An 11,897-nucleotide genomic window follows, 5' to 3' on the forward strand; every position below is an offset into this window, starting at 1 on the left:
GATGTCTCCTGTAACACAATGAACATGGCATCAAGTACATAAATACCCTTAAACAGAGCAACTTTATTCAACCAAATCCAAGATACTTCCAAAATTGATGCCTTCACATTGGCTTACAGAATTATTTTGCTATTTATCCCTTACATATTGCTTAGAAAAATCTTCACTTTGAAATTTTAATTTAAAAAGTATTTTGTTGGAAAAAACCCCAAACCAGAAGTTGTTTTCAATCAGCCTCTTCTATTTCTCCAACAAACCGAACTGGAACAGCGAGAAGTGACACCAACACCTTGCTCAACCTTATGAGGCTTGAGAAGCGTGGCTTGCAAGCGATACGGACAAGGGTGACATTAGGAGAGACATCCACTGAGCCCGCAGGGTTTCAGGACCCTCCAGTTCTCCCCCTGCCTGCTCTAAGCTGAGCAAAACGACTCCGAGCTCTCAATTTCAGTGAAGTTGAAACAATTGCAAAGGGTTTGGCTCAGGGTCCTCAAGGCTCAGTCCCCAGCCAGAAGCAGAGGGCACACACTGTGTTACAGGAGGGGCTGGAGAGGGGGAGCGCGTCAGGAGCTCGCACCGATGGCCAGGCCGCGGGCCAGGGCTGTGTGTGGAAAGCATCATCTTGTACTCCAGAGAAAAGTGGTTCCCAGCCAAAAGTCTCTTCCAAGTCAACAGATGGGTTTGTGGATGGTCTTCAAGATCCAAATAACCTAGCGGAAGGGCCAGAAAGGAAAGAGGAGATGAGAACCAGCTACAACTGAACTATTGGGACTAAAACCTGTTGAGAGACTCTTCTCAAGGCTGATTCCATGCTATTACTTGGTGGGTTCACCTCCTCTCCCCCCCCCCCCCCGATGAAAGCCTTCCCAAAACACTGACCTAAATGGTGTTTTATCTAAGCAACCCCCAACAAGGAGCACTGTATCTAAGGCTAAATGACTCCCATGCTGCAGAGGTTTTCATGCACTAGCAGAAAGCTGTGCGGTCAACCACCACCTCTTTAATGAGTGAAATAAATGAAATAAAAAGGAATTATGGAACAATAGAGTGGCAGAGAAAGAGATCCAAACAGACATCTACATGCAAGAGAAATCCCAGCACATAGGACTTCCTCCAAACGAATGGCACGATGCTGCGTGGCATTACTTACACAATCATACAGAACATCATGAAGATATTCCAGAGGGCAATGAAGATTCGAAAATACCTGAGACTCAGCAGGAACTCCCTGATGTTGTCACCTAAAAATGAAGAGTGACAAATACCTGAGACACTGCCAGGTCCCGTGTTCACCACCACCTGAAAAGCATCAGCAATCCCAGCATAAGGTCAGGCAAACAAAGACCTGGAAGCTGGAAGCTTTGTATTGCTGATCTGTGCTCTGTTCAGTGCATCCCTGTAAGGGCATGTGGCAAAAGGAACACTCAGTGATAAAAGGGGGTTACACTACAAAGGGATGCTAGCTCTTTGCTGGAGTTTACAGCCCTCCTGTGGCTTCTGACACCAAACCCCCAAAATGGGGCTGCCTGCGTGGCACAAAAATGCAAACAGAAATGTGCAACTTGTGTATTTCCTCTCCAGTCCCCAAGCTGGGATCAACACGTTTGTATGGAAGCATTGCCAAGGAAAAATGTCGGCTGCTGTTTAACAAACCGGGCACTCCAGGCCCAGAGGAATTCACATCCGAGGAAAACGAGGTTAAACTTGGCCTTTAGCGCCTCGAAAACGTTGGGATCATGGATTCCCTTCGGGAAACGCCCGCTCCTGTACGCAGCCAGCGCTGGCGAGGGAGGCTGAGCGGGGGGGGACACGACACACCCAGGCCCCTCGCCTGCATCCCCTCCGTTACCGGTCGTGGGCTCCCTCGCCTCCTCGCCGAAGCCCTCCGTGTCCCTCTTCCTCCTGCAGAGAGCAAGGGCCGGTGTGAGGCAGGGTGACAGCCCCCCCCCTCCGTACCGCCACCTCCCTGCCGTGTTCCCTCCCTCCCCGCTCACAGCCTGAAGTTGAGCACGGCCCCGGCGTTCACCAGCAGCGTCCTAAGGGAGAGACAGAGACCGAGCGTCAGGCGCGGCCCAACCGGGCCCAGCCCGGCCGCGCCCGGCCCCCCCGCGCCCGGTACCCGCAGAGCAGCAGGTCCCCGATCATGGCGGCAGCTCTGGCGGCGGAAGCGGAAGGGGCGGGCGCTGCCGCTCGGTGGAGGGGTGGCACCGGGGCGGAGGCTCCGCGTCCGGACACCGGCCGCCGGTGGCGGCGGGGAAGCGAGCGGCGCCTGGGCCTTGCACCGCAGCGCCATGGAGCTGGCGGCGGCCCTGCCGCTCGGGGAGCTGGCGGCCGCCTTCGCGGCGCTGCCCGTGTTCCCGCTGTTCGACACCGCGTACTTCATCGTCTCCGTCCTCTACCTCAAGTACGAGCCAGGTGAGCGCGGCGCCGAGCCTCTGGGGGCTCCCGCAGGAGCGGCAGCGGCTCCGTCCCTGAGGGCCGGGCCGGGGGGGATGCCACGGGGCTGTAGGTGCGCGGTGGGGGGGGACAGCAGCAGCGCTGCAGCCCTGCTTCCTTTGGGATAAACCTGACGTGTGGGGTATGAAGTATCCCCCCCAGCCGGGCCTGGGTGTCAGGGCCTGGTGCTGATGCTTCCGAGGTGCCCCACGTGTCACAATCTAAAGCAGAAACCTCCAGGATTGGGGAGTTTTGAGACTCAATCGTGCTTTTTATTTCACGCTGGATCCCAGCCACATTGGGTTATGGAAGTTCAGTCACTTCTCTGCTGCTGCCCCAGGATTTAGTGTTAACGGCCATGTCCAGCTGCTTGGCGTCTCTATTTCTGGGGCAATACCTCCTCCTATTTATATACAAGCAGGCTGTCAGTAAACCCGTGGGGTTTTTCCACCTGCCAGACCATACCGTAACCTGAGCTTTCACTTTCTGCCCTGCTGCAGCCCGGCTGTGCCTTGCTCTTTCCCAAATGCGCCTTCTCCGTGTGGTTTTGATAGCGTGTGCACTCTTCAGGCTGGTTTCAGTGGTCTCAGTGGAACTGCCTGATGCCTGAGGAGGAAACCCCCCAACGACACCCTTTGGTAGGGGTTTTAAATCCTCTGGTTGTGAAATCTCTGTGCTGTACGATCCACATTCGGTTCTGTTGATACTCCATGTGAACACAAGCGCTGGGTTTTCAAGGCCTGATCACTTAACGCCAGCATGAAGTCCTGAAGGGACTGGTTAACAGGCAACCCTTATGAAAACAGCTTTTACAGCCCCGTAAGCCCTGTAATCCGCTTGGACTGGGTAAAGCTGGGGTGTTGTTTTCACCAGATTCCTACAGTGCTTCATCCCACGGATCCTCTGCTGAAGATCAGTGTCGGGACAGCAATGTCCTGGTTCCTTCTTGGAGACAGCGTGGCCATGGAGCCAAAGAAAAACAAGTGTTACTAAATTAAGCCTACAGGTTCCTATAGAACCAGCTTCATGTCATGGCTCTTGCAGCTGTCTTGTTTCCACTGTGTTTTCAGCTGGATCAAATGTCTGAGGATGGAAGAGTCCGAGCAGTCATAGTTTTAGCATATGCTGATTCACATACTGCTAATTAAGGTCAGTAATGCTGACATAACATTTTAGCATTCTTTCTTTTAATTGCCTGTCACTGGCTTACTGAACAGAGCTTGGTATCTGAAACGGTGCCCGATGGACTCCAGAACAGTTCAAGGTGATGAAACAGTCTTACAGAGCTGATGTTCCTGAGAGACTTCCTTGGAGAAGTACAGAGGTGGCTGAAAATGGAGGAATTAAAAATCAATAGAAGGTTGTGGGAAAAGAACATAATGTACTGCCAGATAGTCACAGTGGTTTAATATCTAGTTGTATTTTCAGCGGGTGTTTCCAAAGTAGTACAAGAGTAGGGAAGAATCCTCAAATCCTCCTCTTTCAAATGAAGATTAAGAATTACTGTTCTATTTTTACAGGTTATCTTATGAATGAATGAGCTAAACAGATTGCTCATGAATTCTAGAGGGCATCTAGGTTGAAGCAATGGAGAGGACGGTGCTAGTTTCACCTTACTTTTAGACTGTACAAAGACATTGATTTCAAGGGGAAAACTGTTCTTTCTGATTGCAGTAAGTAGCAGCAAATCCAGGAGATAAACTCTTGGTCAAATCATACACTTCCAATGACTCAGTTCACTTGAAACCCCATGGGGGGCCCTGCAAGCTGCAATCACATGTATCTCTTGACAATATCTGGTACTTGCTCAGGTTTCAGCAAATACACATCTTTGTATTTTATTTTACAAGTGCTTTTCTTTGACTTATTTTGTTGGAGAACATGCCCCACAAGCCTCCTTCTTAGAAGGCCTTGAAATTTCTGCTTACTTGCTGGATCTACTTTCTCATTTAGCCTTTGCTTCACAGGGGCTGTGGAGATGTCTCGCAAGAGCCCTTTTGCCTCCTGGCTTTGTGCTATGCTCCACTGCTTTGGAAGTTACATCCTTGCTGATCTGTTACTTGGAGAATCACCTATTGATTACTTCAGTAACAACTCCAGTGTCATCCTGGCCACAGCAGTCTGGTGAGTCTCTGCACTCCACCTCATTTATTAAGCATGCGACGCTGCTGGCTGCGTCTAAACCCATCTGCTTGTGTGACACACGTGTATAACCTTCCTTGGATTAAGTGGGGAAGAAGAGGTGGGGTGAGGGAGTCTTTGAGTCTTTTGTATTCCAAGATCTAGTTTCCAGTTTCTCTGACTAGTTGTCTACTGCTTTGATAATACAGGTTGGGTCCAGTCCAACCACTGGGCATTTCTATATATAGCTGCCGCAGAAGCAGCACGCACTACGGATACCACATATAGTAGAGGAATGGCACACACTGGAAATCTGGGGGCATTTTATTCATCATGTTAGTGAAATGTGCACAAATTAACCACAGTTACTCCACATTTCATTTCCTCACTGCATATGGGTTGCATGACAGAACCAGTACTTCCTTCTCTCTGACATAATTCAGGCTAACACTACAGTACACCTCATCAGTCCTCTCTGCACATCTCAGATCAGGACAAACAAGTTGGTCCTCAAATTCTTTGTGGTTTTGTTCCAGGTATTTGATATTCTTCTGTCCCATGAACCTCTTCTACAAGTGTGTCAGCTTTCTGCCTGTGAAGCTCATCTTTGTGGCTATGAAGGAGGTGGTCAGAGTTCGCAAGATTGCAGCTGGGGTCCACCACGCTCACCACCACTACCACCACGGCTGGTTCATTATGATGGCTATTGGATGGGTCAAAGGTGAAAGATGAGATGCTCTAAATGCACCCAGCCCTGTGGGGAGGGACAGGAGAATCTATGAGTGAGGCTGAAGGTGACCACGTCACCCAGTGCTGGCCAGCAGTTACTGGATGTGGTCAGCTGGCTTCCATCAATCATGTTCCCTAGAACACAGGTATTTAGTCATCCTTGCAGAATGGTTGTCAGCTGAGTCATTATCTAACTTTATTGGAGGCAGGAAGAACTGGAATCACTATGAAATATGGGGGTAGCATTCAGGAATTCCTTATTTTCTTATGTGTTTGACTGTCTCTGGCCTCACGCATATCTTTTCAGGGGGCTTCTATCATGTTGAACAACCCAGTCAGTTTTCCTTTAGCTTGTGTTTGGAGCAAGCATTTGAGCATCAGTAAATGCAAGAGAGGCAAATGCTTTTTTCATCAGGTAACACTTTATGGCACATCCAGAAAGCATTTGCCCTGTTTTAGGCTAACTTGAGAAGAACATCATGAACCTTTTGTTCCCCTTAGGTTGTCATCCCTTGGGGATCTAGAAAGACAGCAGAGCTCTCCTCTGCTGTGGCAGTTCTAGTTGTTCATTTTCACTGTTTCACAGGTTCTGGTGTTGCTTTGATGTCTAACTTTGAGCAACTGCTCCGTGGGGTCTGGAAGCCAGAAACAAATGAAATTCTTCGTATGTCCTTGTAAGTAGGTAGCCTGTAAATTCTCTGTCAGCCTAAAAATGGCATTTAAAGAACCATTCAGGACTGGATGCAAACCTAGACAACTTACTTCTCTTGTAGCCCTACAAAGGCTAGTCTGTATGGCACAGTCCTCTTCACTCTGCAACAGACTCACTGGCTCCCTATCTCTGAAGCCAACCTCATCTTCTTTTTCACCATGTTCATGATAGTTTGCAAGGTAAGTTAACAGCAGGCCTACTGCTAACAAACCCACAGAACCAGAGAAAGGGTACACACTTCAACTGGAGGTGTCCACTTTCCTAAGCCACTACTGAAGGCATTGGCTGTACATATCAGGGGATTGCTCAGGAAATTAAGAGTCTAAATTCTCCACCCTATCCAAAGTATGGGAGAAAATCCTTGTGTTACAGCTGAGTAATGTAGCAGTAGGGACTTCTACCTGGTCTAAGTGGAATGCTCCTTCCTAGCTTATATTTCATAGCTGACGTATGTGATCTCTGAGGATTCACTTTTGCATGGCAGGTTTTCATGACGGCAACTCACTCTCACGCCTCACCTTTTGCTCCGGTGGAAAACTTCATCTGTCCAGTTTTCTTCGGCTCCGTTTCCAGTGGACACAGCAGTCACCATCACGATCACCATGGAGCCTCCCATGAGGTTTCCCATCCTCCGCCGCCTCCTGCCAAGTCAAAAGAAGAGCTAAATGAAGGCACAAGAAAACGGAAAGCCAAGAAAGCTGAATAAAGAAGCAACCACACAGTAAATAGGCCAGGAAAATTCTTCCAGAACTGAGTCTCAAAGCCACCTGTGACCTCCTTATCCTCCAATCCTTCTCTCTCAGACTCCAGGAGAGGCGGAAGCCAGGATACTGCAAGGCGGGTCCCTGAATTTCATTTGTGCTCTCTGTGCTGCTGCTGGTCGCTCTATTCTGATCACATTGTTGGGGATTCGTAGGTTTGGGTCAGGATAAGTGGGTGCCAGTTCCCAAGCTGTCAGCAGCTACGATGCAGCTCATTCAACTGATGTAAAATCTTTCACTGTGGTTATTTATGAATGGAGGTGATGGTTTGTGCTCCCACAACTCTTAAATCCCTTAGAGTTTTCATTGACCTTTTTAATGTCTACCAAAAGAACAAACTGTTTAGATGCAATCAATGTGGAAATTGGATTTTATACTCAATGAAATGCAATGAGTCTCACATGAGCCTGATCTAATTTTCCCTAGCTCCCACATCTGCCATATCTCCAATTAATATGACATTTCAGATGCAGTAAGGACACTGACTCTGGTGTCCTGGCCAAGCTCTGTTTCTCTCACTGAATTTCCCTCTGATAATGGATAGAACATTGTCACTTTCTTACCTAAGTCTGTGTTTGCAAGAGCTTTGAAGCTGTGAAACGCTCCGAGTGCTATGTACTGGTACTGTTAGTATTCTACACTGTTATGTAGCGTTGCTGCATGTTGTTAAGTGTGTCCCACCTCAAACCTGATCATACTGAACTAAGCACGTTTGTGGTTTGTAAGCCTGTGGGATACAAGAAGGGTGTGTGAGTGTAAATAAGTATTTATTACTATTTATTTATAATTGCCAGGGCACCTAATTCATGGACCTGAATGTGGCTTTTTAAAAATGGTGCATCTCTCTATAGGGAATAGGATATTTCTAAGTGTGGTCCTGAGCCCACAGCCACACACTGGTTTGTGCCTGAAGCAGTGATTTTGGTGTGCTTTTCACCCTTTATATCTTCTTAAGTGAAGATGTAAAGGCTGAAGAAGTGGATGCCATACCAGCTGATTGAAACTGCTTTAAAGGACTGATAGCTGGAGATGCAGATTATCCCTTGTAGGTCCATTTTGGCCAAACTACTGGTTTGTGAAAACAGCTTGTGCCGTCCCTTGTTCAGAGAGGAACCTGTCAGTTCTGCTTAGTGAATACTGGCTTTTAGACTAGTTTTAAGCTGTTCTTATCACTGATTCTGTTCTCAGAAGTGTCATCATCCAAGGGCTGGGATCACTGCAGTGACAATAGCATGTGTGGGGACAGAGCACTGAGCTTTCAGTTAGGCAGCATGTGCCATCCCTAGCAATAAGCTTTGCTGCTGTCATTTTGCAACTGGGAATGGAAAGAGGATTGAAGGGATTGAAGAAAAGCAGGTTTGAGGTTTTTTGTGTCCCTGTTAAAATGGCACTTGATGGTTAATTAAAAAATTGAATAAAAATCCATACTGTATCCAACCAGCTGGAAGCCAGGACAAAGGCGAAATGATTTGATTCTATTCTTTGATTTGTGGGGCTGGGCTTTGACAGTGCCTTAATTTTGTGAGTTTTCCTCCCCCTGTAGAAAACAGGAATTCCACCTGACAACTCAACTGTCTGGTTCTGCTGCTCTGCCGAAACCTGATGTCTCACTGGCATGCACAAGACTAGAACTGCTTTATGAGATGCCCGATTAAGAGCAATTTTGTTTTATAAAAGCTGCCAACTAATAAAACTTGTGAAGTGACTCTGATTGTGCACTGGCACTTGAGGAAACGTTCTACAGGGCTCCTTTACCTGTACGTACACTTCTTCCTTAAGACTCTGCTCCAACCAGAATGAAATGGTAGCTTGCCATTTCCTAAAGGGATGAAGTAACTCACTTCTATGGCACAGAAATGGGAGTGATGAGGCAAACGTGCCACAGTCGATCTACCTGGCTCACCAGATGAGGATCTGCAAAGGGCTATTTATTTTCTGAGGCTTTCACTTGTCTCCTCCCAGATTTAACTCTTTTCAGATCCTTATTAATACTCCTTAATTGATCAGAACAGTTGAGAACAGAAGTTGCATTGGAACGTGGGATTTAAAGCCTTTGTATGACCCTACTGATGGAAAAGTTCAGTGGGAGCCTTATACATACTTAAAATAAATGCAGAGAAAAAAAAGGCATAAGAATGTTCCATGTGGTTTGACCATTCTCCTCTCCAGTGTCATCACCACGTGGTGCTCAGGACCTGGGCAGGACAATAAACAAGCAGGCTGAGCAGAGTAGGTGTCTCAAGTGCTTTGAAAAAGCCTACAAGGTCTCAAGAGTTTTCTGCTGCGCAGAATGTTCCCAGCTCCAAATCCCACTGTGCTACAGGGCTTAAACTTCCATGGGACAGACGTCATTCCCTCCAAAGATGTTCTGATGTGATAACTTCTGATACTAACTCTAGTGAGAGGTAGCTAAATTTAGCATTAAGTTTAATCCTCAAAGAGGCCCTGGTTGCCTGATGGAAAAAGCAAAGTGTTGAACTTGATGCTCTCAGCATTTCTTGCTGACTGAAAGGTTTCCCTTTTCTGTTACATAGAGAGCGCCAAACGCAGTGTCCACAGCTTTCCCATCGTTGCAGATCAGCTTCGCAGATAGGGAAAGCTCCACAGCCCTTACTGTGTTTGTGTGAAAAAGCCCCAATCCATAGAAGTTGTTTACAGAAAATATAAATTCTACATAGTAAATGAGCTGCAGTAAAAAAAAAGGAGGCCAAAGGAAAGAATTCTCATGCTAAAGAGCTTATGTGAGAAAGGGCAGAGCCAACGCAATCCAGGGCCAAGCTAGAGCAACCAGTGCTCGTTTTCCCCTTTTCCTGTTAATGGCATGATGTACATTCTTCCATGTTTTGTCCAGAGTAACCAAATTCTATAATCCAGATAAGCAGAAAGACCCAGAATGGAAATGCTCCATCCCTAGCAGCGTTCAAGGCCAGGTTGGAGAGAGCCTTGGGTGACATGGTCTAGTGTGAGGTGTCCCTGCCCATGGCAGGGGGTTGGAACTGGGTGATCTTAAGGTCCTTTCCACCCCAACCCATTCTATGATGCTATGGTTGTTACCTTGGCCATCTCCTGAACAATAGGGAACTTGTTCCTTTTAACACTTGCCAGGTGATCAGCTGCCAAACACCTGCACCTCCTTCCTGCAGCCTATTTCATGGCTGTGTGATGCTTCAGAGATATAAAGCACTAGATTGGTGCTGAGTGTCAGTCCAAGTAGCACACAGGACACACAGAAGTGTTACAAATTGCAGCTTTATGCATTTTGCAGCAGCACATCTTCATTTGGGTCCTTCCCTGTAATTGTCTACAGTCCTTCTGCTGTTCTTTAAAGGACCTAACTGGCTACTGCAAGACACAGGACAGGATTATATGGAAGGGAAGGCTGGAATAGCATGGCATGTCCTTTAGATCCCCAGCTTTTTGCTGCAGCCAAGATTTTTTCTCAAGGTATTCTGGTTCTTTGCCAAAACAATGAGAAATCAGAATAAATACCTATAAAAGATACTCTAGAAAGCTCCCAAAGGCATCTGGATTTAGTAGGAGCTTCTTCCATCTCTACTAGGAAGACAAAACAACGATAAGGCAAACTATCAGCAATGGAGAACACAGGCTGTTGATGCCAAACACTCCATGCACAGCGGGCTGATATCTGCCTCTTTAGGATGCTTTTGTCACTGGCCCCAAGGAGATGTGTGTGTCCATCCACCGTACAGAAACACCGGTTAAAGAGGTTTGGATGTCATCAGACACCAAGTGTGGTTCTTACTTCATAAACACCCACAAAATTGCCTCCCAGCTAAGAGTTTAATCCTGCTCTTGTGTGGTCTGTAAAGGCAGCAGCCTGTGAGCAAGCTGCTAGGGGCTCATGGCTCATGGAACAGGCAGACAGTGAGAAAATAAGTTCCCCATCATGCCAGAGCCTGCTCTGAGTCACAGCTGCTCCTCACTTCACCTCTGCAATGGCATCTCTGACAAGGAGTTGCTGACAGTGCCAAGATCATCCTTCATTAATATCTTTGGGTCTGGTCTCTCTTTCACACTTGTGCATTTGCATCTTACCCGTTATCCCTAGAAAAAGTACAATTTAGAGTATTTTCTATCATGATCCTTGTATGTTTCCTTATTGTTCCAAAAGAGAATTTGGGAAGGGAATTGTTTAGAGAGCTCCTGAACATCACCTTTTAGGAAGAATCAGTGTCAGACAGTGATTTCATCTTAGCTTTAGGCTACAGGTAGTCCCTAGCTGTGGAATGCAGGAAAACAGGTCTGATATGTTTAGAGGCTTGAGCATTTGTATAGCCGGAGGGAATCCAGAATGTCCCTGGAAAAGACTTGGTTGATTTTGTTTGGTTTGGATTTGCAAACTACACCAAGCTCCTCCGAAACCAAGCTGCTGCTTTTCCAGCTACCCCAGCCCCGGGGGCTTCCCAATCGAGAGCAGAGTCTGACTTTCCCAAAGCAGACCTGCTAGTTGAGGATTTCTTGTCCCACCGCAGCCAAGTGCTTGAATCAGGGAGTGAGGTAATTTTCTATGCTTCATTAGTGACAAGAATTGGTGTAATCAGCAACAACAACGGGTGGATGCAGTGTGAGGTGCAGAGAGCACATCACGGACTGCAGTGCCTTGAAGAACACTCTAGAAATCCATGACTTTTGAGCCCTAACTGTGGCTCAGAATAGGTTTAGAATAATGTAGGCTAAACCCTAATGTGATGTTTGTCTCTTAAGGTAAGGTGCTGTCTCCCTGCCTGTTTGATTTATGATAGATTAGGATGTTGGTTAATCTCTTCTTATTTGGCTAGATGACTGGAGATTAAGCATGTATTGTCTGCAAAAGGAACCCATAAATGCAGATTACTACGTTTTCTTTAATTATTCCTCTGTGTGCCAGCGAGATACAGAGGGGATACAGAAAGAGACAGTCACCAGCCTCTTAAATCTCATTTCAGGAGAGAGAAGCAGAAAAACCCCAGCAGCTGCTCTGCCTGATACTGGTTTTCTCTGAAATGCTCACTTCAGTTTCCTGTAAAAGGCAAAAAAAAAAAAAGCCACAGAAATAATACATTATGGTCTCCTGCGAGAAAATGGGGAAGCAGAAAGTGGATGTGAGTGAGTGAATCTGCTTGGCTGGTAGAGCACCA

The 11,897-nt window shown here is 47.0% G+C and overlaps 2 protein-coding genes and 1 long non-coding RNA gene across 3 annotated transcripts; 1 reads left to right on the plus strand and 2 right to left on the minus strand.

The window, feature by feature from the left end:
* Nucleotides 1-43: 43 nt before the first annotated feature.
* SMIM7 (small integral membrane protein 7) lies at nucleotides 44-2,237 on the minus strand. The gene is made up of 5 exons (XM_061355878.1): nucleotides 2,120-2,237; nucleotides 1,995-2,036; nucleotides 1,850-1,902; nucleotides 1,151-1,241; nucleotides 44-710 (listed from the first exon to the last, which is right to left on the minus strand). The coding sequence occupies exons 1-5, from the start codon at nucleotides 2,143-2,145 to the stop codon at nucleotides 695-697; spliced, it is 228 nt and encodes a 75-aa protein (XP_061211862.1). The 5' UTR covers nucleotides 2,146-2,237; the 3' UTR covers nucleotides 44-694.
* Nucleotides 2,238-2,287: 50 nt separating this feature from the next.
* TMEM38A (transmembrane protein 38A) lies at nucleotides 2,288-8,465 on the plus strand. Its single transcript, XM_061355877.1, has 6 exons — nucleotides 2,288-2,415; nucleotides 4,404-4,560; nucleotides 5,094-5,278; nucleotides 5,873-5,960; nucleotides 6,060-6,177; nucleotides 6,483-8,465. Exons 1-6 carry the CDS (start codon nucleotides 2,292-2,294, stop codon nucleotides 6,702-6,704), a joined length of 894 nt encoding a protein of 297 aa, XP_061211861.1. The 5' UTR covers nucleotides 2,288-2,291; the 3' UTR covers nucleotides 6,705-8,465.
* On the minus strand, nucleotides 4,864-6,644 carry LOC133213577 (uncharacterized). Its single transcript, XR_009725843.1, has 2 exons — nucleotides 6,517-6,644; nucleotides 4,864-5,311 (listed from the first exon to the last, which is right to left on the minus strand). It is a non-coding gene; the product is annotated as an uncharacterized LOC133213577 (long non-coding RNA).
* Nucleotides 8,466-11,897: the final 3,432 nt, after the last annotated feature.

The sequence above is a fragment of the Neopsephotus bourkii genome, unplaced genomic scaffold (genome assembly GCF_033783945.1).
Source record: "Neopsephotus bourkii isolate Nb327-2 ecotype Australia unplaced genomic scaffold, CSIRO-AGI_Nbou_v1 NB_838, whole genome shotgun sequence".
NCBI classification, from domain to species: domain Eukaryota; kingdom Metazoa; phylum Chordata; class Aves; order Psittaciformes; family Psittacidae; genus Neopsephotus; species Neopsephotus bourkii.